This window comes from Rhinolophus hipposideros, assembly GCF_964194185.1.
Source record: "Rhinolophus hipposideros genome assembly, chromosome: 13".
In the NCBI taxonomy this organism is placed as follows: Eukaryota; Metazoa; Chordata; class Mammalia; order Chiroptera; family Rhinolophidae; genus Rhinolophus; species Rhinolophus hipposideros.
The window spans coordinates 3,438,520-3,464,520 of record NC_138059.1 but is presented as its reverse complement, the minus strand read 5'-3'; the positions used below and the strand labels follow the sequence as shown (position 1 = coordinate 3,464,520).

General features: G+C 46.7%; 1 protein-coding gene across 2 annotated transcripts in view; it reads right to left on the bottom strand.

Annotated features, from left to right (window-relative positions):
- FAM135B (family with sequence similarity 135 member B) overlaps positions 1–26,001 on the bottom strand; it is a 184,939-nt gene that overhangs the window by 82,485 nt on the left and 76,453 nt on the right. For both annotated transcript variants that reach the window (XM_081071184.1, XM_081071185.1), the window contains exon 3: positions 7,314–7,393. In XM_081071184.1, the coding sequence (XP_080927310.1) occupies positions 7,314–7,393 (80 nt within the window). The remainder of the gene's footprint in view (positions 1–7,313; positions 7,394–26,001) is intronic.

Sequence of the window (26,001 nt, the reverse complement as noted above, 5' to 3'; positions counted from 1 at the left end):
TCATACACATCACATATTGAAAATTACTTTGGCACATAAAAAGCAATGAAGAACTGAAAGCAGTATTATTTTTACATTTTAGAGAAGACAAAGACAGTAAATAAATATGTAACAAAATTAACTGAAGTAGTGTGAAGAAAAATAAAGCACAGTAAGGAACTAAGTAATAATAGGAAAGCTATTTTTTTTTAATGGGCAAAATGCCTCTCTGAGGGGGAGACATTTGAGCAGAGATATAAACGAATTGTGGGGGCAGGCTAGCTGCAAATTGGGAGAGGAACTACCAAGTTCCAGGAGGAGGGATCCCCAAGTTCAGAAGCTCTGAGTTGAGGATGAGCTTGGGGTATTCTAGGAAGAGGAAGAGTGACGGGAGAGAGGGGTAGAAGACGCATCTGAGGGGCCAGTCAAGTATCTGATCATCCGGGACCAACCAAGACCTGCTAAGGAGTTTATATTTTATATGTTTCAAGATGCAAGGAGCAATGTAAGGTAATAATTAAGAACCAAACTGCTGGTTAGAATTTGACCCCACCCCTTCCCAGGTGTGTACATCTGTATCTTCATCTATAAAATGGAGATGAGTGTACCTACCCCATGGGATTCTGTGAGAAGTGAGAAGAGTCAATATAGGCAGAGAGCTTAGAACAGTGCCTAGTATCATCTCAGCATTAGCAGCTGCTCCTGCTATCATCACCACCACCACCATCATCATCATCATCACCACCATCATCACCACCATCACCACCATCACCATCATCACCATCATCACCATCATCACCACCATCACCACCACCATCACCATCATTACCACCATCACCACCACCATCACCATCATCACCATCACCATCACCATCATCACCATCACCATCACCACCACCACCACCATCACCACCATCATCATCACCATCACCACCATCATCACCATCACCACCATCATCATCACCATCATCATCACCACCATCATCACCACCACCATCACCATCATCATCATCACCATCACCACCACCACTATTACCATCACCACCATCATCACCACCATCATCACCACCGTCATTACCACCGTCATCACCATCATCATCATCATCGTCACCATCATGACATCATCATCATCATCATCATCATCACAGGATTTTGAGTAGGGGTCCAATGGAACCTGAATTATCTGTAAAAAACATGCGTCTGGCTTCTGTGTGGATATGCTCAGTGCCTGTCAGCCCTTGGCCATGGTAAGAACTACAAGGAGTTGACTCCAGAGACAGGTGGGGAGAGATCATTGCATTGGATGTAGAGTGAAGAAGCTGACTTCTCAGGCTGGATGGCCCCGTGCACCTCGGTTCCAAAGTTTCCCTGAGACTATGTGTGTCGTGGGCCGTGCTAAGTAAAGACTTGAACACAAAGGCTGTCTAAAGCGGATGTAATATTCCCCCCCAAAAAAAGCATGGAAGAAGGACAAACAAAACTCTTCCTTCAAGAGCATCTGAGTGAAAGCCTCTTCTTCCAAGATAACATGTTCCTCAAAGCCTCTCTTGGAGAGACCCCCAATGAGCTAACCAGACAAAAGAGGAGTCACTGTTTCTGTAACTTCCAAAGGCAATACAGATATGAAAAAGTCAGATGGGCATTTTTGGTTCATTTTCCTGCATGAGACTGCTTACCATTAATCCATCCTCTCATCTCTAGCTGCCGTTGGAAAGAAAGGGTCATTGCACAGACACCCTGAAAGCCACCTTGTGGGAAATCCTGACATGGTAACTCCACTCCCCATGACAAGCCCACTCTGGTTTTAAATGTATCTCGTTCAAATTGTTGGGCCTCGGGGAGAATTTTGCTCTGTGCGTTGCCTCAAGTACTAGTTCCTAATTTTTTACTGGCCACACATAAAGAGGATAATGAATCAAAGACACTCTAAAAAAACCAAAAGTGTCTTTGATTCTTACATTTCAGGAAATAAAAATGGCTAGAAGTATAGTGGGACCTGCTCAGACACTGAGCTGGAAGCTTTACGTCTATTAGTGGATTGAATGCAGTCATTTCCCCAATTTCAGTATTTACGTAGAACTCTCACGAGGTTTTACTACATCCTCTTATTACCCCTTCCAGCATTACTTAATGTTTCTTTTTGAAATAATTTGTGTTGTTTTAAAATTTGTTTGAAAGGGAACTATGACACATTCTCTTAAATTAAAATGAACCAATGCAGTGTCACGTCCCACCCATAGGAAATATTGGTGAAAACAAATCAACATTATGAAAGTCTAGACTGATAAAGTCTTCAAAGCAAAAGTAATTGAATGTGTGCCTACTCTCTGCCGAAAAGATGAGCCAACGTTAAATGATAAAGATTCATTAACCTCAAACACATTTTCCCTTGAATGAAACAGAAGTCTTGAAAGAAAATGGAAGCAGATGGAACTTTTCCATGTGAATTAATATTCAGAAGCATCACCTCTCAGGTCACCCAAATTCATCTTCATTATTTGCAGTAGCACAAAAGCAAAGGCAGCCAGTTGGGACAGTGTCAAAAGCTCTTCTTTCCTACAGATAATTCTAGAGCTGTGCCCAGTCCAAGGGCTGCTTTACTCAGTGCCCCTCTTTCCCAGGCATGAACATATAAATAAATGTTAGCAAATGAGGTGCAAGAACAGCTGTGGGGACCCTGAGGAAGACCTTTACAAAAGGAAGGAGCTGTGTGCCCCTGGTTCTGCTCACCTCCCCCTCTGGCCTGTGGCTCAGACGCCATGGCTGAAGATTCAGAAGTCCTCCTAGACCCTGAGCACCCAAGCCCGCCATTTCTCCTGAGCCCTGTCACATGCACTGTGATTGCCACTTGGTCCCTGGGTTCTCCTCCCCAGTCTTTGGGTCCCGCCATCAAGCTCTGTGCCAGCTAAGCCTCAGATGGCCAACTTCAGGAACTGGAGTTTGGTGCTGAGGATATGTCTCCACAGAGAGCATAGTACATGCAGGGTGGAGCCAAAGAGTATTCCTGCCAAACATGGTAGAAAGGATGTCCCGGGGTGTGTGTGGGGGTGTGTGTAATGCAGGGTCTCAGCTCCCACTTCCCACACAAGAACGCAGGATATGGCGAGGCCAAAAAGGAACACCCACAGAGCCATAGAAGTCATATCTGTATATTCTCAATGGCAGCTGGTCGAGACACAAAATCAAACATCTGCCAGTACCCCGAGGGGTCTTCCTGCACCCCAGTCTCGCTGGCAGCCGGGGAGACACAGGAAGTAGGATCCACACGATCTGCAATGTAATCCACTTGCTAACCCCACTTGCTAGCCACAATCCACCGTCCACTTCTCTGCCAACCCACAAACCAACCAACCCTCTAGCTCAGCCACGGCAGTTATATTAATGGCTAATGGCTAACCGGTTACAGCTGACAGCCAACTAGTCACAGCTGATGGCCATCTACTACCTGAGCCAGCACCTTTCCACGTGAGGCCGAGAGCCTAGAAACTGCTCTCTGGGACTCTGTCCCCACACAGGGTCACTGGCCCAGCTGGCAGAGCAGATTCCTGGCCTGCTCCGTGTCAAAGGTGAGGGGCCCTGGGCTTCAGTGTTTCAGAGCTGGCTGCAGCCAGATGGCTAGAAGCCCAGCTGGTGGGAGAGAACATCCCTATGTCTGGCCCTCCTGGCAGCCCTGAGCCCCTCTCTCCTCGGCCGCAGCTGGGTACTCAGAGCCTGGCAGCTGGAGGGTGTCACCTGCTTCATATTCTCCATGAAAACAGGCATTTTTGATATGTAGGTGCACTTTAATGAACCCTGAAAAGAAATTAGATTGATTCATTTGAAGGGTAAATGTCTCTCCCCGCCCCCTACACACTGAAACTCATAAATGCTTCCACTTAATGGAAATGGAAATTACCTCTCAAAACATTACTCAAGCTAATCACGGTAATTTTTCTACATTTCCACAATTGACCACGCTGTCTGTTCTCTTGCTTTGATGAGTAGGAACTAACGGGTGCCAGTTTTCTGCCTAATCATTTAACACAGTCTCAATAAGCTTGAACAGTTGCCCTCCCCCAGTCTATCTTCATTGACCATCCCCCTAGGGCAACATGCTATTTTATTATTTTTTTTAACGGGTCCAGGTAGAGACTGCAAAATCTATTAAACAGCACCATTTTGGTGGAAGAAAATAGCCAAGGCTGAGTACACTTAACCTTTATTGACAGACACGGGCATACTTATAACCCTGAACTCAAAAGAAAAATAGAAACATTTGTGGGACCCACACAATGTGAGCAAGTCTTTGAGGCAAGAGGAATCACATTTACAAATGTCTTACTTCAGGTTTCTCTTCCTGGAATACTGTAACCCTCCCATTTTAATTGGCTATCACTCATCTCTGTATCTCAGGGCATAGGTGACACTGTGACTTGTAATAAGGAGCACATATTGGTTTTTGTTCCAGTTCCTGGCACACAGCTCCTAACACCCTTGGAATGTCTTAAGTGATAAGAGAGGAAAAGGTATCTTTTTGTTCCGTTAATGAGATGCCCCTTTTGAAATATCCCTAGGTCACCCTAGGTTGAGGTCTGGTCACCAGGGGAACCAACCCTGTGATTGGAGGGTCAGTTCCACCCCTGGACCTCAGGAAGGGCGAGGGGCTGGAGGTTGGTAAATAGGTAGAGACTGGGGAACGTGGCATGCTCTGACAGGACATGTAGGCTCTGTGCCCTTTCCCCACACCTTGCTCTATGCACCTGTTCCATCTGTCCATTCCTGAGTTACACCCTTCTGTAACAAACTGGTATCCAGTAAATCAAACGTTGCTCTGAGTTCTGTGAGTCGCTCTGAGTTAGTCGGACCCCAGGAGCAGGTTTTGGGAACCGTGGACCTATAGCAAGTTGGACAGAAGCCCAGGTGATGTGGAATTTCATTGGCATCTGAAGGCGACTGGGGTGGGGCAGTCTTGTAGGAAGGAGCCCTTCACCTGTGGGATCTGATTCTGTCTCCAGGTGAGGTGGACTGTATCAACTTGAGTTGTATCGTGGGACACCCAGCTGGTGCTGGAGAACTGCTTGGTGGTGCCGGGGAAAAACGCACACGGCAATTAGTGTCAGAATTGTGGCTTTGTGCTTTGGCTTGCAGGAGGCGTCTGTCAAGTTTGTTGAACTGAGAAAAATCTGGCTTCAATCAAATGTCATACATTTGACTGACAAGTATAAGTACAGTGTATGGTTTAGGAATAGGACCATTTACAGTCAACGACACACATACATACATGTATTTATATGTATATGCATTCATATGTATAAATATTGATGCGTGCAGATAGACCATTTGAAACCAATTATATGCATCTATGAGCATACATATTATACTTTCATACATGTATATAATAAAATTATATATGCATATGTGTATATATATATATATATGCCGTGTGTGTATATATGTCATGTCTTACGATGTCTACTAAGAATAATGAAAATAGTGTTCAATTTGAGTACTGAGGCACAACATGAAGTTTCTGAGTCCCCACAGCCTTTGAGAAGGGAGAGCGTCCCCCGTTTCTGCCCGTCCCATCTCCCTGTGGGCAAGCCGCGTCCCATTGACAGGCCTCATTTCTGCCACTGTCCCATGAACGTGAGCCACCTGGCTCTGACGTGCACGTTCAGACCCTGTCTCTAGACGGTGCCCAGATGTGGCCGCAGCATGGAGAGCCTCTCACAGCCTGTGCCATCCCTCGAGGACAGGTACTCACACAGCGCTGCGTAAACCAGGGATCCCTACGTCACGTCATGTCACAGGCGGGGTGGGGACCCGATGCCTCGGCCACGCCTCCATCCCACTCCCCAGCCTCCGAAGGGTCCCTGCTGCCCTCTGGCCCTCAGACTTCATGTGCAGCCTCTGTTCTCCTGCACCCGTGGCTCTGGGCTCCCCGTCACAGCGACGGCCAACCACCCTGTTTACAAGCCCCTCTGGTCGCCTTCGTCTCGGGAACACCTCGGCTGGCTCCTTCTCCAAGCCGTCCAAGTACTGTGCTAGTGGCTGTGCCATCATGCTCTCCAGCCCCTCCCACCCCAGCAGCTCCAGAAAAATCCCTATTAGCCTCATTAGAGCACAAGGAAACGTGAGGCTCAGCGGGAAGAGCTGTTCCTGGCTCCGAAGTGTGGTTCTCCCGCTGATGAAGGGGGCGTTCACGTGCCTCTCGGTCTAGGTCCTTTCTGTTGCAGGACCTGTGTCCCTCGTCATCAGCTTCCTCAACCTAACGTGTTCTCAATGTCACTGAAGTTAAAGGAGACCAACAGGAAGGCATCACAAAGGCTTGTTCCTTTCATGTGTTGGAAGAGCCAAGGGACACCCTGGCCCCCGGGGCTCCTTAGAGGGTCACCTGTAATTTATACTTTTCTATTTCTGGGAATGGCCCTGAGATGTACACAGAACACGAGCGTGGGACCTCCCCACTGTTTCCACATCCACGTGGAAGTGCTTCCCTCTGGACCCTTCCCCCGGGTCCCATGAGCAGATCTGACGCTGCTGGTTGCCTATCCCTGTAACGCTGGGATCTTTCTAGAATACCAAAGAGGGGGAAATCTCTTAACTGGTGGGAGCTCAGAGCCTGTCAGAGTCTCCCCTACGAGATACGCAGCTCACTCAGACCAGAACAAACCACCAGTTTTCCAGAAACCTTCCCCTAAATCACCTTTTTAAAAAACAGTCGGTGGGGAGAATACAATGGCATGTAGTGTATGGATACATTTCACATATGATTCCTACTCATAGAATCTAATCATAAACGTCCAGCTTGGAAAATTAAATGAGAAATTGTTTTACATCTAGAGAAGCCATGCCTGTACCGCCTACATAATTCAAGTGTCTTTCCATATCATGTGGCCACCAGAGAACAGATATATTTAAGAGGAGAACCCAAATGAACTACTCTGCCCCGTGATGTATGAGACGACACCTTGTGTTTGAGCAGGGCTGGGTTTATGTTGTCAAAGTGCTTTTATTGCATCTGGCTCTGCCTTTGAAAATAAGTCAGTCTGCTCAGTGTGGCACACGTGCCCCATGCCCCTCCCCAGCCACGCTTATCCCCACGTGCCCGCTGCCCCTGAGACAGCGTTTCCTTCAGCCAGGTTCCCCTCGCAACAATGTACACATACGGCCACACCAACAGTGGGTCTCCATTTCCAAAATGCATTCATCCAACATTCACTGACTCACTGACTGTCTCTCTGTACCTTGCAGCCAGCTACGCCCGCCCGGCAGACAGCGATCAATGAAGGTTCACCAGCGGGGGAGACTTACCAGTGGGGTAACCAGCCCCTCACTGACATTCTCCTGCTTACCTGTCTGCCCAACAACAGAGGCGCTCAGTCTGTGGGGGACCCTTGAGGACACGTTCAAGGTCACTCGGATCTGGTAATACCTAAGGAAAGAGCAGAGGACAGGCTGCTGAAGAGCACACTCTTCTTGTTGGCTTCTTCTAAAAATACCTAGACTTAATCCTAAAGGTCATAGACAACCATGGACGTTTCCAGGCAGCGTGCACAATCAGCTGGCGTTAGAGAGAGGTTCGTTCTGTCGGCCCAGTGGGAGAGGGATGGATGGGGCCAAGCTGGAGACAGAGAGTTGAGATCACTTGGGATCACGTGAGACACATGATACAAGGTGGATGGTGATAGGAATAGGAGAAAGAAATAGGTCATATGGCACAGGGACACTGAGGGCTGAGAGTTTTCTTTCGTCAGGAAAGCCCTTTTTTTTTTTTTTTTTGCATGAAGCTTGAATGCCTGGTGGAAAATTCATATAGAAATTGAGTGGTTACCATATTGCAACCCAAATAAACATTCCTGTAGAAACGAAACAGCTGAGCTGCTACTCTGGCGGTAGACCCAAACACTGTCACCAGTGTATTTCTGTGCCCTTATTTTCAATGTGTCACTTCCATTTCCAAATTCCGTCACATGACATCATCATGCAGGTTCCAATGTTGTCAGCAGACCCTCTGCCCTGCCCTGCTTGGGCACAGGTACAGAAGCATCTTTTGAAGTTCTGTGCCTCGTGACTCATGACCATTTTCATTGCAAGCACTTGGGAACATGCCTGGCATTGCAATTGTTCTCCCCTTCCACTGATTTCAAACCCACGATGAAATGGAATGTGAATAAAACCAAGTGAAATCGAGGTAAAACGGACCGTGAAGACACATCAGTCTGCCATGGTCCACTGAGACCACAGCTGGGGCTCTTCTGCTATCGACTCCACTGTACCGTGAATATTTGTGTACACATAGAATGCGTAGGTTGACATTCTCGTGTTTATGTGCACATGGAACTGAGGAGATATAGGGCAAAGAGCACTGGCATTGGATTCATGTAACGGGTGATATCATTTGCGAGCTGTGTGACTCTGAGTACATCACACAACTTCTCTGAACTTGTTTTTTACCTGTAAAATGAGAATTTAAAAAAAGAAAAAGATAACTGTCATAACATTTGCTTCCAGGAAAGATGGAGTAGACATATTTTTCCCTATTCTTGAGTACAACTAAAACCTCCAGACAGTATATATAAAACAAACAAATGAAGCTTCTTAAAGATGGAAAAGAAAGTGAACAGTCTAGGGACTTCAGGATCCAAGGAAACACATGTTGGTGAGTTCTGGCGTCAAATATGCCAGAGAGAAGTCAACCCCCCAGCAATGCTAATACCTGTGAACAAAGCACCTTCCCCCACTTGGCAAGAGAAGGTCTCGAGTATGGGAACAGATTTTCACTACTAATGGAGAGTGATGAGAATCTGACCTCCCCTTGTTTAAGTGGAGGCCATGTGGGAAGCCTGGATATCTACGCCCATCCAGGAGTAACAAGAGCACAAACATGCCCAAGTGATTCTTAACAAAGTTTGAAAAGCAATTCAATGGGGGAAAGGCAGCCTTTTTAGTAAATGCTCCTGAAGGAACTAGATAAACCAAAACCAAACAGAACAGAACGCTCAACTTCAATCTCACTCCTTGTACAAAAATTAACTCAAAGAGGATGACAGGCTTAAATGCAAAACGTAAAACTTTTAGGGGAAAAAAAATGAAAGAAAGCTTCGAAATTTAGAGCTAAGCAGAGTTTTTCTTAAACTTGGCATCAAAGGCATGAGCCATGAATTTTAAAATTTGATAAATTCAACATCATCAAACTTAAAAACTTTTGTTCTGAAAACTCCTCTATTACGAGGATTAAAAGACCAGCCCCAGGGGGAGAGAAAATAGTCACAAAGCCCATGAGGTGATCCTTATTAGTTACGGTTCCGTCTTTGTGAATTTTCCTCTTTGCTACTCACAGTACCTTTTGTGGTCATTCACAGACCTGCTCACAGCTCAACCTCAAGTTTAAATCCTGAGGTTGAGCAAGACAGCTGTCTCTTGCAGTCTGTTTAGTGCCACATTTTTCCTTTAATTTTTGTTGATGACTGTTTATTACAGTGCTGAGGACCACAGGTTCAGTGGTAATGAATATATAGTATGCAGTGCTTTTACACAGAAATACACCTAAACCAAGGCCAAGTACTGACCAGTTGACAAAATGCTGTGACCAGGGGCTCCCAGGAACCCGACTCTGTATCTCCCCTGGGAGATACAATGGCTCTCCTAGGAGAGAGCAATGGCTCATGATACAGAGACAGTTTTTTGTCATCATGAAATCCACAGGGAAGTGCAGTAACTCGTAACTACAAACACCATCACCTGTATGAGGGAAGGTTCCTGCCCTGTCTGCAGGAGTCAGCGGCTTCTCAGCAGTAACTAATTACCACGTCCAGAAATGATGGCTGTGTATTGCTAGATCTTTCCGTTTGGGGAAAGACAGAAATTTGGACTTTTTTATAAAACAGCTTTAAAACTTTCAACGTTGGTTCCTAAATCAATGACAATGACAACAGCAAAAACAGCCACAGCAAAAACAATTACCAGCAGCAACGATGGCCCCACAGCTAACAGTAGGGCACTGTGTGGACAGAATGAAACGCACGTGCAGACTAGATTCCTGTAAGCCAACAACTGCCAAACTCTGATTTATATGAATGTAAGCCATCAGTTGGAGTGTCTCTTTACTAAGAGACCTAGGCATATCAAGAATTTCATCATCAAGGAAAGACACAAATCCCACCACCACCACCAGTTGTAATATTCTAATGGCTTCTTCTCTGAACATAAAAGGGGACAACCACAGCCAGAGTCACATTTTGTTACATAAATGATCACATTTTCATTTATGTAACAAAATGTGATCACTAATATATTTCCCTCTGTTTTCTCAAAACCATTGTTAGAATAGCAATGCTAACTTTTGTATTCCTTAGAGCTCTTACCACCATACTCAAGACAGAAAGAAACATACCGAATAAACATTTGTTCTCAGTTGATTATGGAAATCTCCATTATCACCAGCTGCTGGAGGAGACAAGCCATGACCTGTTCATCTCTGTATTTCCAGCAACTAATATGGTTCTGGCACATGCTGGCACCCAATCAGTGCCAGAGGAAGGAATGAATGAATGAATGAATGTTCATTCATAACAGAGATTCCCTCAATAAACCACAGGTTATTCGATCCAATCCCAAAATCTACAACTCTGTGAGTGACTCAGATGCCACTTTTTTATAAATCTAATAAAACCAGACATAATATTTCATAATGGGAATACAGAGATCCATGACATTTTGTCATAATCACTTTCGTATCAGGTATATTATGAAACAGACACTCTGACCCAGCGACGCTTGACATGACCTAAACTACAAATCACTGTGTTTGTTAAAAGGTCAAAACTGAGACTCTGAAGTCAGAACGCCTAGGTCTCAAAGCCAAGTAGGCAAACTTAAGGTAATAACTCTCCTTCTCTGAACCTCTTTCCTCGTGGGTGACAATGTTTGTACTAGCTTCACAGAATTGTGACAAGGCATGAACATAAAGGACAGTTCACATAAACCCCTTGCCTTGATGCTCAACCCCTATATTTCAATAAAGAGAAAATATAATTACTATTCCCTAAGACGTGTGTGAAACAGACACCCTCCCCCATCCATACTCCTGATCTTTCCTCCATCCTCACTAGTGGGGTGAAGCCGGGGGAGGGTGATGGTCTGGGTGGGACGAGGTTCAGACATGCTTGTGGCACATAGTACTTGATGATACAAAATGGCGCACGCGAGATGATATGGCTATGCCCACTGCCTGGGGGAAAATGCCCTCTCTTTGAGTCTTAACCAGCAGAGTGGTTAAGACCGTGAACTCTGAAACTTTGCCTGTGACTGGCCGTATGACCCAACTTGGCAGTGGAAGACCAACTGACCCTGGGGTGAAACTCTCTGGACACGCAGGGAAGCCCAGGATGTCCTGCCAGTCAGAGAGCTCCTGATATTGCCAAAAAGTCAGAGAAAAAAGGACCCAGAAAATGGCCTATATATTTTTTACTAGATACTCAAAGGCTGATTCATCTATTCTGACAGTACCCACCCACCACAGCAGGACGACAGAACACTTTGCTGGATTTTATTGGCCTTGATAGCAAATAATGAGATACTTTTTCAAGAGAAGGTCACTCTAATATTTCAATAAAACTTGTCTGGATACCCGTGGCTCTGGTCAGAACATCAGAATTATAATAATTCATTCAGATTCCACTGCTGGTCACTGTGACAATCCTCCTCATTCTTCTACCCCCATCTCTCTGCTGACCCGGACAGGTCTGGGTGGTTCCTACTGTGAACTGTCTGCTCAAAACCCATAATCCCCTCCTTCCTTACAAAGAAAAAATGGACTTTTTTCAAGGAAAGTAATGTGCCTACCTAAAATACCCATCTCTCTCTCTCTCTCTCCTTTCTTTCCTCCCTCTTTCCCTCCTTCGTTCCCCCCCTACCTCTTTCCCTCCCTTCCTTCCTCCCTCTCTGGCAGAACTGAGATTTATCATGTCCTAACGGTATATAATGACCCATGCACAGTCACTGCATTTTTAAGTGACATTTCGCCTGCCATGTGGTGGTATGTCACTAGTTCACAACTTTGTGTTCTTTGACTACAAGTTGGTATCTTGAAATTGGCCATGGTCGGGGTATTTACACCATAAAAAATCAACAAAGGTTACAAGTCCTTTTCTTTTTCCCTTTGAGTCAGTTTTCAGACATCCATCAGCAGCACCCCACGGCTCCTCTCTCTTCTCATTTCTACAGCCATTCCATTCTTTTAACCAAAAGAAATATGAAACCCAAGCAGAGTAAACAAGTGGGAATTTTGGAACAACTCTAAGAAGGTCATTGTTGGCTGAGACTCAAACTGTTGGGCCTTCAGGAAAAATCTATTTTATTTCTCAGAGACACTTCATTGCATAACGCTACTCTAATTAGGCTCCTGGGATAATTTTCCTCCGAATTGATGGGAAGGTTGACCTTTACAAGACATGTGCCCTTTTACCATAGCCTCAAAAGTCTGAACAAAATATCTATAGTCTTGCCCCATTTTCCCGTCTTCTCATTCACATTAAAAACCAAAACCAAACGACAGCAGCAATAACAACAGCAATGCTTTGTGTGACAATTTAACATTATGTTCAGAAAACTCGCTGAATTTCTGTTTCCTCAATGGCAATATTAGTTACGTTCTGGAGTTGATGTAAACAGAAATAAATGGGCTTCAATAAATGAAGGGTATTGTAACTGCTGCTGTTCTTCTTACCTATTGAACCCAAACTGTACATAGACAAAGGTCCCTATTCCGAAGAGCAGCCCCTTGAGGGAGTCAAATCAGCAACCCAAGTAACCTCGTGGGAGAAGCTGTATATCAAAACAGGTTGCTGAGCTGCTGGACTAGTGGGAAGTACTTCCCATGGCCGCGTCCCGCTCTGTGGTTCTCATTTACACTGCCTGGTGGACCTGTCGTGCCTGCCTAATGAGTCCACCAGATGGGCTTCTAAGCTGCACAGGAGGCCATGTGTCAATGCTGCTCTCAGAAATGGTGCTGGCGCCCATCTCTGCATCACGCAGAAAACGTTCCCTGTGCAGGTAAGAGGATGGCTTCTTCCCGAGAGCCGGTATGAAATGGGACTCATCACAAGCTGCCTGGCACCGAGTGCAGGCTCAACAGGTGTCAGCTGGCTTCCCTTCGGATCTGAGGTGGCGTTTGATTTTCTTTGCATGCGTGTTGCTTGATTAAATGAGGTTGCGTGGCAGCAGGCTTTTGAGCTTCTCGCACAGCTTGAAATGACACGGGTAATTTAAAGCCTCCGACCAGAAAATCTGCTGTGCAATATCACACTGTGACAGGGGTCTCTGTAGAGAGAATGCTTCTAATTGGCAACGCTGGATCCAGGCACCCGTTCCCAGCAGTCAGAGCGTGAGGCCAGGGCCGGGCAGCAAAAAACCAGAAACACCTCACAGGTCTTTCATGCAGAGGGAACAAAGGCCTGCCTGGCTGTCTTTCACCTCTGGCAGACCAGGTGTTAAATACGGGCTCTGCCACCTACGGGGGTGCGTGAGCTTGAGCAGTTCCTTTGACCTCTCGGAGCACTGCTTTTCTCATCTTAAACATCAATCGTTGTGATGAGTAAATGGGATACTACACATAGGACACCTGGCACAGTGCATGAGCCGCTGTGAGCACCAAGTCCTTTTAAGTCTATTACTGTCCTTACTGTCATAGTTACGACTGATCCAGATGTTGCCAATGGGAAGTTGACATAGAAAGGGGAAGGTTCCAGAGGCGCCAAGAAAGCTTGCAGAGTCCATGCTGAAACACAGGACTGCTCGTTTGGGTCCATCCAATCCACTGTCGCAATACATTTGGACATAATTGAACTCTTGGATATATATCGCTCTTAAGTGAGAAGAGAAGACCTTCTACCAATAGATGGATAAGTTATGTTACCATCACTTTCAGATACTTCATAATGATTAATGATCACAACCACAATATCAGAGTAAGAACAAAGCGAGTCACCAGTTCTTACAAGTCAACCTGGAGTCGGGCATCGTGCTGGATGTTGTACATGCTTTGTCACATTCGACCTGGAGAATATTCATAAAGGATGGCTATCATCTCGCCCGTGATTCCTAGAAGCTGCAATTCCAAAAAAGGTATCTTACTCACAGACTTGTAGCTTCGTAAAAATTGGGATGGAAGTTCATAGCTACGAAAGTCCAAAGACACAACAATAGCACTCAAATTGGGGGTCACCTCAGACATATTAGCCAGGAGCACATGTAACTGGGGTACGGTGATGACTCCTCATAGCATGAAGAGCACGTATTGTGCCTGGGACCAGGAAAAGCCACTGCGAGCTTTCTGTCCATTTCATCCATATTCTTGCCACTTTGTTATGACGAACTCTACATTGACCAGTGTTGGGTACAAGGCACCGAGACGGGACGAGGACACAGAGGTGAATAATACAGCAGGCCCTACCCTCAAGGAGCTTGCCGTCTGGCAGAGAAGAAAGTCAAGGTCACAACCAGTAATTATAATCCTAAGGAAGATCTCAGAATTTCCGAGAGAATGAGATAAAGGGCAAGTTGAGCTCAGAGTGGGAAGGTATGGCTTTCACGAGGAGGCAGGGCTCCAGCTGAGGCAGAAGTGAATGAAAACCGGTCCCTCCAAGAGAGTAGAGACTGCAGGAGAAACCCCACGTGTCCAGTAACAGGGGCGTGAACCGAGAGATGAAGGCTAGTGAAGACAGCCGAGTGGCTGGAGCAGAACGTGATACCACTGATGTCACACTGCCAGCACAGCTGTGTTATCATGCCGGCCTCAGGGGCAGCAGGCTGGAACTGTGTTGAGCAGATCCAGAGTCCCTGGAGGGTCACAGGGTGCTTCTCCAGGATCAGAGGGCAGGGTCTGAGTCAGAGCATGATGGAGGGCCCGGCACTCAGAAATGCTCTGTCACGAAACTTGGTGTGTGCTGCATGTTGCTACGCATGAGTTCACCTGATTCATTCAGGTTTGACCCACTCTACAAACACCAGTTTGTTAGTGCTGCTGAAGCTCACATGCCGTCTTGGTTCATCCTGAAAGAACAGGCAGGTCTGGGCCATGCTGGGGAAGAAGGAACAGCAGGTAAGGTGAAAAGACAGCTGGAGGAAATGCAGAGGGTGGTTCCTGGAGAGCGACAGTATGTGGGGTCAGGGGGAAACTGAGTTTGGCTGGAGGACAGGATGGAGCACGAGGAACTATAACTAGACATTTCTTTCCCAAATACGTATGCTATTATCTGCTACAAATGAACAGGTGGTCCCAGCTTCTCTCCACCAAAGGGGCTCAGTGCACTTGTTAAAGACACCACCTATGAAATCCAGCAAAACTTATTTTAAGTCTCAGATTCATTACCTCCCAGCTGTGTGACCCTAGTGTGTTACTTAACCTCTCTGAGCTACCATTTCCTCTTTTGTAACGTGCAGATAAACAATTAGACCCAACTCACAGGGTTGAGTGAAAGTGACACACACAAAAAAATGTCTAACACAGCACAGAATAAGTCTTCAATGATCATTAGCTGGATAAATATAATTATTACCATTATTATTCTAATAAATAAAGTCTTCGTGGAAGGCACTGTTGTATGTTGCAAAGCTATGATCTTTGGAGTCAAACCTGGGTTGGAATTCTGGCTCTGCCACCTACCAGGTATGTGACATTAGGAAAATCATTCCACCTTCCTGAGCCTCAGTTTCTTCATTTGTCAGAGAAAGATAACAGCCCCCATCGGGTAGGTCTGTTGTAAGAAATCAGTGAGATGCTATAGGGAAGGTGCCTGCACACTGAATGTACTCAGAAAATACAAGACGCTTCAAGCGCCATTTTGGATGATGCCACCTTCTACTCTGCCTCGTTTTGGGACAAAAAACAAAACAAAGAAACAAACACAATCTAGTATGAGTCATACTTCACGCATGGGCTACGATGATAGGTGAAGTAGAGCATTAACCCTACATAAAAAAAACCATCTAGATGGATGACGGATGTATAGACAGAGATTGATAGATAGATAGATGACAGGTATAGATAGACAGGTACCAATAGATGATAAACACTCGCCAACTCTCCTCTCAGAGGAAAAATCCCTGACCAGTTTCCAGCCCCTTCCATCAGAATGTATCTCTTTTGAGAAGAAACTGCCATCACCATAGTTAATTTCCGTCCCTTGGCCCTCGGTGTCTCTTAATTGCCCTTTGATATGAAAACTACCGGAAGCCTGAAGCCATGCTGGAGAGCCCTTGTCTGTGTACAAATTCCCATTCCCTCATCAATCACATCTTTCTTTTTGCAGAACTGTTCAGACAGAACCGCAGCACAGAAGTCTCCCGGCTCCACCTCACCGAGAAATGTGTCTGTAACCACGAGGGAGGCCCTTTTAAACCAAAAGACCATCATACGAGGCAAACGGCTGTCGCAGAGCTCAGGCCGCACAGGCTGCAGCGAGGACCACGGCAAGGCCCCTGGCGGCGGCTGCACTTGGACAAGCAGCAGTCCCCTCACAGGTCGGCCGTGAGGACCACGAGGCAGCAGCGATGAAGAACTTGGCATCCCGCCCGCCACTCACAGCTGTGAATTTTAGTACAGACATTGCTGTGGTGCCTGAAAAAGCCCTGGGAAGAGAAGACCTGAGTCAGGCAGTTTAATAGACAGATGACACCATCGAAATGGGAAATGATTTGAAGAGCAGGAAGAGAGGGAAAGGATCCCCAAATGTTTCCGAGAAGAACGCAGAGGCTGTTTGATAAAGCAATGGGACTGAAGCCAGGATGCCAGCTGGGGTGTGAGTGTGCCCCTTCCCCGGCCGGGCACCCAGCCTGCCCTGAGATGCCCTGCTTGCTCAGTCTGTCCAGCCTGCCTCTCTCTCTCTCTCCCTGGCTGATGTGGTTTGGGCAATGCCAGTCTCTGGTGGACAGCACCCACCCTTTCCCTGGTTCCTCTGTGTTCCTGAGAACCAGGTGAAGCAAACCCCCAGCCAACATGCGCAGTGGCAGAGGCTGGGGGGCTCCAGGCGACTCTGCGTCCGCGGTCCACGGCAGGAGCAGAAGACACACCACAACAGCAAGGTCGTCGGCACTTGCCCTTCTCAAAGGCAGTGCCCTTTACAAGTAAAGGTGGCACCACTCCCAGCTGCCAAGCAGTGAATCCCGCCATGAACCACTGCTCAGCCCAGGGGACCCCTTTTCTCCAGGCTTCCGTGAACCACCTAAGTATGGTGCTCTTCATTCTGTCAGCGAAGGAAATAGGCTCACAGAGGTTAAGTGCCTTCCCCAAGGCTCTGCGGCTCCTAATTACCCGAGCGGGAGTTCAGCACTGCTCGCTCCATCCTCCGGGCCTGTATTTCATCACCTCCCACCCCACTGTTTCTTAGCAGAACTTATATTCTCAACATGGCCCAGTTTCAGGCAATCGATCACCTCCAGAGTGAGCTGTCAGCCGGTCTCAATAAATCCGTCATTTTTATCTTGGCACGCCATGCACAGCAGGTGCGAGGAAAAGTTTTCTGACTTCACACAGGGCCTCACAAACAAAAAGTGCTGAATAACGAGGGACTCCAATCAGTAAAGCATTATTTCAAAAAAGAAATATACTTTGCCTCCTTTGGCGTGCATTTTGTCATCGGACTCAGGCATACGAGCTACTAACTGAAGGTCTTTGGGGCAGTCAAATCAATAATGTGTAAACTCCAAATAGTTTATTTTATTCAGTTTTCAAGAACTAAAACATCTCTACTATTTTCAAGATGACAGAAAAGAGCTTCATTTCTTTTTAAAAGCTGGTCTAGAAGTCGGCATCATCCCAGGAGACAGAGGAGGAAAGAGGCTCAGAGAGGTTGACAGACTTGCCCAAGGTCACACAGCAAAGAAGCAGTGGAGCTGGGATTTCAAACCATGATTGTGAGACTCTTTGAACCACAAAACCCTGCACTACAGAAAGGTCTCCCCACGCCAAGCACAACACAGCCAGTCCTCAGTAACCTGACAGTGATAACCAATCATTGGAGATATGAAGACAAGTCTTTACTCCAGAGTGACCTGCTCTATTCCCAAAGCCCTGGGTTGGGTTTGGCTTGGCCTCCATTGCTCTTCCAGCAGACTGAGTTGAAGTTGGGATAACAGACATCCGGCAGAACTTGGGCAGGGCCCTCCGAGAACTCTGAGATGGGTTCCCGTAGGAAGAAGCTCCCTGGTATGCCGTCCTGGGCTGTAGCTCCTGGAGAGGAAAGCAGTAGCTCACCTTCCGGCAGTGACAGGGGCCTCACATCATTGTCTGAGCTAAGACACTCCTGCCTGGGGCCTCATTCCTTCCACGAGACCCCAGCTATTTCTTAATTAACTTCTTCTCCTCTTGAATGTTACTTCTTCCAAGAGCCCTCTCCTGAGCCCTCAATCTAAATGAGGTATCTCCTGTCACACTTCCTACGGCCACCTGCTCTTCACATCACAGCATGGATTTCAAACTGAATTAGTTACTTGGCAAGGGGAGGTTTGAATGAGATTTCTCACTGGACGCGAGTGGCCTGAGAGCTGGGACTTTTCTGCTTGGGTCAGAACCATGAAAGTGGCATTCAGAACTGTGTCACCTACACAGTAGACATTCAATAAATACTGTTTTATTGTTCCATACATGAGGAGGGTCACAAATATTTCAACCCGAATCATCCATTTACCAAAAAGCTCTAAATGAGCTCCACTCCGTGCCAGCTCTGAATGGCAAGCTTGGGAAATGGGAATTGATGGGACTTAGCTGCTAGGTCCTTGCTGTACAATGCGGGGGTGATTAGCATAAGTGTTAGAACAACAGAAAGCCTGGGGGAGGGTCCGGAGACAGCCTAAGCCATCGGAAAGTCTCCTGAGCTAGGTGACATCTGAAAAGCGACAATAAGCTAAATGGTGAGCAGGAGATAGCAGGGACACCACTGCAGACGGAAAGCTTGCTCTCAGCAGTGCAGGGGCAGGTACAAAGCTTGGAGGCCACAGGACGCCAAGATCCTGGCTAAGTCCTACTGGCCAGGGGGTGGGAGGCTGACTGCTGCCAGCTGCCAGTATCACAAGGGAATCCTTGGTCGGATAATAACTTGCCCCTCATTCATTCATCCAAACACCTTTGGCTTTTCAGGACTTGGTGATACTAACCCAGCCTCTCGACCAGTTCTATCTGGAGCCACACTCTATCCCGAACCACCCAATCTTCCAGCTAAAACATCTGACACCCCCAAACTGGAAGAGAACCCCAACCTCTGACTCTCGGTGTTTCTTGAATTCTCTAAAGACAAACTTGCCTCTGCCTCGGGGGAACTCTCGGATCAACTCAGTTTCCCCATCCGAGAAGGCGGGTGTAGAGAGGACTTGCCTCAGCTTCTGTGAAGATTAAGTCAGGCCCTGCCAGTGCTCGGCGAAGGGCCGGGCACGAAGCAAGAGCTCACAATGTGCCTCAGAGTCCCACCGGCCAACAAGGTGTTAGGAGCTCAACAGAAAGGTCTTGCGTGCGGTACTTCTAGGTCCCTGACACTTAGCACCCTGACCGGCACCTAGGTAGTGATTAGAGCTTGATGAGTGAAGAAAAGCAAATGAGCCAAAGAAAGAATGGGCGGAGGGAGGTGAAGTTAGGTCTGTGGCAGAAAGCTGTCTTCTCCAAGAGGAGCGGACTGCTCACTCGGGAGGCAGGGTCCCCTTAACATGGTGTCCCAATGCACACCAAGGTCATGGGTGCTTTCTAGACAGAACACAAACCATCACTCCCTGGGCCATCGACAATCCACAGGCCCGTGAATGACTTAGTCACAAAGTGAGGGAACAAAAGTGAAGGACCCACCCCAGTCAGACACCTTGGCTGGCACTGTCCAGTCATGGCACCAGGGAGAAAGAGGAGATGTCGCCTATCCTTCTCTGTTCCAGTCAGACCTCTGGGGCTCTGAATTCCCCTCCATCTGTCAAATCTGGGACACCTGGCAGTGTGCAGACAAACCTGAACACTCTAAGCCTGGCAAATTAAGCCTCAACGATGGGCCACAGGAGACAGACACTGGAGAGTTTCAGAGGACCATCCGGCTTCTGTGTCGTGAGGGGACTAGACAGCGACAAGGGAAGATGGCGGGGCAGATCCTGTGGCTTAAACCAGAGTACAGCAGAAGTGAGAAATGGCATAGTCGGGATACATTTTGAAGGTAGAGCCAATAGGATTTCCGGCTGAAGAAGCTATGACGTGTGAGACAGAGAGCTGTCAAGAAGAGCCCTAAGGTGTGACCCCAACCACCAGACGGGTGGAGCTGCCATCAACTGACATGGGCTGTGCATGGGAGAGGTTTGGGAGGGCGCAGACCAGGTTTTCAGTGTGGCTGGAACGAGGGGAAGGAAGCCTTTTAGAGAGCAAAAAGACTGAGTGTGGTCCAATGCCTTCTGGAGAAGTCTGAAGAGAGGCTGAGGTGATTACATAAATCTGGAAGCCGGTGGTACATAGCCGGTATTTAAACCCAGGATTAGGTGACCAGGCAGTAAATATACACAGAGACGCGTTGCCAATTTTATTGGCTAAAGCCAGAGAGATTGAATGGGATGTACTTTAATAAAAGCCCGGGTTACTTTGCCTTAAATATCCAGAATCGTGCAATCTTCTATCTACAGCCTATTCCCTGTATTTAGTAAGTACAGCTCTGCCGATGGACCCTGAGCCCCTCCTGGGACCCACGCATCCATTTATCTTTGCTCTTTCCCATCTCCCTCTCCCTCTGTCTCTAAACAGTTGTCTAAAGATTTATCTCAGTTGGGGTAAAGAGAGGCAGGAAGAAATCCCATCTCGGCCTTCACGGCTATGCCTAATCCTGATAGTTCAATATGTTTTCTCAACACCCTGCCCTAAAATAAGTATTAGGATCTTTCCCAGCTATGAATAAAGTGATTCATGGCATACTGGTTCCATGGGAAGGGAGAAATCGGTGGTGGGATATGAGCTTTACACCGGCCTCAGAACTACTAATCCATAGGATTTGGAGTTCGATGAGAAACCTTTTTGTCACACTGTTTGGTAAATGTCTCCTTCGTCACCGCTACCCAGCTCAGGTACGTCACCTCACCCAGTAACGATGGGCTCAAATAGGGGAGTGCTGACTATGTTCTAACCCGAATGTCATCATTCCCCTACTTAAAGCAGCCCATGCTCGCCCCTCCTGCATTGGCCCTAGAGGGAAGAGTTCACGTTCCTTCCTGTGCTCTCCCTTTCCCCTCCCCCAGGAGCCTTCTCTGCCGCCCTCCCCTGTCCCAGCAGCATCAGCTAGGACAGTGTATCAGGTGGCCAATGACCAAGCCATTTGCCCATTAGCTCTCCTCTGCTTCACCTAGTTTACGGGTCAGCTGCCCCCAGTATGGCTGACACTTTCCTCTGCTAGACCAGTTCCCATCCAGATTAGCTTACAGGCTCTCCAGCAAGCTGCTCTCTCACCACACAGACAATGGGCTCTGACAAAGGGTGCTGTTGATTGCCTGAGGCCACATTAAAAATACTTTTGGGTCCTCACACATAGGATCCCTTTGCAACATCTGACCCTGCCGGAAGCCCCCTCATTTAGGCTCTCACATTTCTTCTCTTCTGTGATTTCTGCTCTCTTCCCATGGTTTGGGCTCGAGCTAAAACACTTTCGCATGTTTCTCCACCTTCAAATGTACTTACACTGCAATTTTTCTCTTGGAGCCTAGTCTCACCAACAGAATAAAGAACAGTGTTGACAATACTGAGTTTGAAAACAAACAGCCTTCAATTCAAGCCCTGACTCTGCTATGGGATAGCCAGCCCGGTATCCTTGGGCCTCAGTTTACCCATCTATAAAATGGAAGTAATAATATCTAGCTCATAGGGCTGTCAATCACATCAGGTGAGTGGTCCAGTGAAGGTCCTGGCACATGGTCTGAACTCACTGAGTGTCATAATGCACGAAGGATTTCAGCCAGGCTCACGGGCACCCCTGAGTAGATTCCTACCTGGCTTCTGGACTCAGACACCCCATTGCGTCCAGACCTATGGACTCTCATCACCTCTTCTGGCTGCCTGGTCCTCCTTCTCGGCGTAATCTATACATTCACCCAAGGGTACAGCTGACTATCTCTGCCACTCCTCTCTCTGCATCAACATGAGGTAACATTACTGAATTTTCCCCGATTCCACAGCCCCAACATTTCTCAGCCGTTCTCCCTCTGACTATCCCCACCATTTTCAGCATTTTCCTTACTCTGCCCACTTATCATCCTCTTTGCTTCCAAAGTGTCCTCATTTCTTCAACACACACAATCAAATCACTTCCTTACCTACTAGGGTCATAGCCCTCCTTCCTCTACAAGCTGTGACGCCAGGTCCTGGACACAATAAATCTGCCCTTTGTGATTCTATCCTGCAGCACCGCTGGTCCTATCGCCCCCTGCACCCAGATACCACCTGCATGCGGCCCTGCTGGCCAGCCCCTGGCATTGCCCAGAAGATGCCTGAGTTTTTCCATTCTAGGCCTTTGCCCCTGTTGTTCTTTCCCAGCCTTTCTCTGACTAGTGAAGCGCCTCTTCCAGGTAACCTGTCCAGATGCCTCCCAGGTGAGGGGAGGCCCTCCCTCAGCACCCTGCCCATGCTTTGCCTTTTTCCATTCCTGACATCACTTTCTGGACTTACATCTCCACCTCCCATGGTATGCTGTGAGCAACGCGGGTTGATGGCTCTCATTGTTCTGCCCAGAATTCCTAGGACAGAGCCTACGAGAGCACGAGCTCAGTGTCTCCTGAATGAGAAAAGCAACAACAGTTTATAAATACATAAAGAACCCTGGTCTATCTCACCTGCGGCGAAGTGAATGGGAACTCCTTGGAGGGACGTACACCTACCCGCTAGAGGAGGTTAATGTGAGAGAAAGCTTTAATGGGTGAGGAAAATGGGGAACAATTGCTCATCTCTGAGTGTTCTATGTAGCGAAAGAACTTTTGTCAAGGGGGTGTGAATAGATTAAGTCTAGAAACATCTGAACACCCAAGTCTGAACCCAAGGGAAATAACACATGCCTGGTGGGGTAGTGAGAGTACACAGATTCTGGGTCCAGGCACCCCCAAAAAACCCCTCCATCTGGCCACTCGAAGAAATGTCCAAACCCGAGCCAGACATTGAGCCCACATTCTCCTCTGCCTCCTCTATGATTTAGGGATAACATATTCCTTGCAGAATTTACAAGAGGTTATCTGTAATAATACACGTTTTTAACATTTTTCTTCTCCAGTGAAATTCTGGCTGATTCTCATGGGCTGAGACCTAGCACTTAGGAGATGGTTTCACCCAACGAAACTAAAGAGATTTCTTTTTTTTTTTTTTTTCCAAATAAAGTGTAGAATTTCACCCGTTTGGGAGAACACAAAGCACGCTGGTGAAAGCAAAGATCTGCCTCGTTTTAGGAAGAGCAGCAGAGGGCCAGACTTCCGATGGCATCTTCCATTTTCCCAAAAGTCCCGGAACAGTAACTTCATCTACCTGCATGTAAATTTCTGGGATGTATGGAGTCATGGAGACGAAGCATCAGCTAGATGGGAGATTTTCAGAATTTTTGCTGTCCATAAAAGCTCCTCTCACTCAAGAAAATGAGACCTACTGCCTGATGCCTTGCTGATTCTTAATCGGTGGGACATGGAAAATTTGGGGGTAAGCACGGACTGTTAGGCTGAAGACCATTTCCTCCCTCACCTGTCGGTGAGAAAAGCGCTCGATCAAACAGTACTAATCTTCATCAACATTACCAGGAACTTAGAAGCAAGACAAACAGCTAAATTTGTTCATTTTCAGGGCATTTTGTTTATATTATCAGGAGTGAAATGTTCCCCAATTAATCCAGAATAAAACATGTCATGACAAGTTTTAAATAATGAAATGCATTTTGGTTGGTTTTTTTTTATATATATAAAACAAGTGAAATGTCCAAAAATAGAGCACTGACTAAATATATTATGATGGAGCCCTATGATGGAAATCTTTGCAACTATTAAACATGTTGTAAAGGAATATATAAGGTAATGGAAAATGTGAACATGGAAAGAGAAAAAAATAGAGAACCAGTTTATTTTTTCTAAAGGAAAACACATGTGCATATAAAATAGTGTTTGCTTAGTGAAAAGACAAAGAGAGACAGAGAGAGGGAACACTGATTACAAAAGTAAATATATAGTGTGGAAAACGAGGAAAATTTATAAATGTGTGGTGCAACTGGAAGTTTACAATGAGGAAATTTGATTAAAAAAACATTTAAAATTGCTGTTGAACAATAGTTGGCAAATAATGGCGACAAAATAAGAATAGTTAAGGACCTCACTCTCTTACACCTTGTACTCTGACTCCAGTCAAAGAACCTTCTAGAAAAGAAGCATATGTGGTTTAGTATATCTCTATTGACTATATTTCACTAGTGTCCCTAAAGCTATTTCTTTATTTCTTTATTTCTGTATTGTGTGCTTCAAAATTGCTTAGAGAATAGATCCTAAATGTTCTCACCATTCACACACACACGCACATACAGACAAAATGGTAACAGGTGAGGTGATGGATGTTAACTAACCTTATTATAACCCTTTCATAATATAGACGTATATCAAATCACATTGTACACCTTAAACTTTCACAATGTTATATGTCAGTTATATTTCAATAAAGCTGGGGGGAAAACCCAGGATGTCTCCCATTAAGGCCAATGAGATTCAGCGTGGAGTCCATTAAGTGTCCCACTGGCAAGGAGACTCCTTCCTGGGGAACCCCAGGTGAGTATAAAGCACCTGCTTCAACTATGGGGAAAACACCCAGTGCCGAGTCTGACCAGCTCAGCCTCTGTTCCAGCCCCGGCACCAAACAGCTGAGGACTTCTGGTCCAGTTTCAGTTGTCAACAGTGCTTACAGAGGCTATAGTAGGCTTAGGCCATCGTGGCAGCACTGCAAGACCTGGACCTCCATTTAACTAGGAGCTTTGTAAATATTACCCTGTTGACTGATAACAAGAATCCTGCAAAACAGGTGAGGAAAGTGAGAGCAGAGAAGGTTAGGAACTGGCCCATGGCACCTGGCTAGTAACAGAAGTGGAATTAGAGCCCAGGTCTGTCTCAGGGCGCAGACCCGAGTCTGCGCCTCTCACTGTACTACCATCTTGAGCACTGGTGCTTTCACTCTCCTTGACAGGCCCAGTGGGGCAAGAAGCACTTTGAGGAGCAAACTAGAAAGGACCACATTACCCACCACGGGCACCCCCCTCTCTGCCTTTGATTCCACCGGGAGGTAATTGGCCCCTGTGGGTGGTTCTGAGACCATCAGAGGCTTTTCATCTCTGCAGGGCTACATTCTGCCCCCTGGAAGGCTCTCTGCTTTGTAGACCTGCTGAGCGTGTCCTCAGAGGATAAAAGGCTTAAAGCAGCAGTGGCTCGGAAGTCACGGATTCAAAGGTAAAGAGGCAAAAATGGGGCAGGGGAATTGTTAACAGGAATGTGGATTTGTTAGAAGAACCACCCAGTGGCCTCCATCTATACAGGCACTCAGGTAACCTCTTTTCTCTCTCCATAGAAATCATTCTCATAATGCCGTTTTATGAGGAGGTCAAGAGCAAGTGTTTATGGAAGTAATAATTATGGAATTTGACGAGAAAGACTCTCAGAGACCACTGAGTCTACCTATGCAAATTGTGCTACATGGAACATAAAAATCCTAAACCAAACAGACTTGAACAAAAATAAGGGCTGATTTGGTTTGCACAGAGGAGATTCATGGAAATGAAATGGTGAATTAGATCCATGGCTTCTGGAATGGGAAAATCATACCCACCGACCATTTGTCCGGGGGACACTCTGTCTTGACAAGCACACCCCTGTCAAAGGCCTGGTAATGCTGACTTTGTAAGTTCACCTCCACCCAGACCTCCCAGCTCCTTCACTGTGCAAAACTCACCAATCAGTGGGGCTCTCAACCATCTAACACCATGTTCCCCCGAAAATAAGACCTAGCTAGACAATCAGCTCTAATGAGTCTTTTGG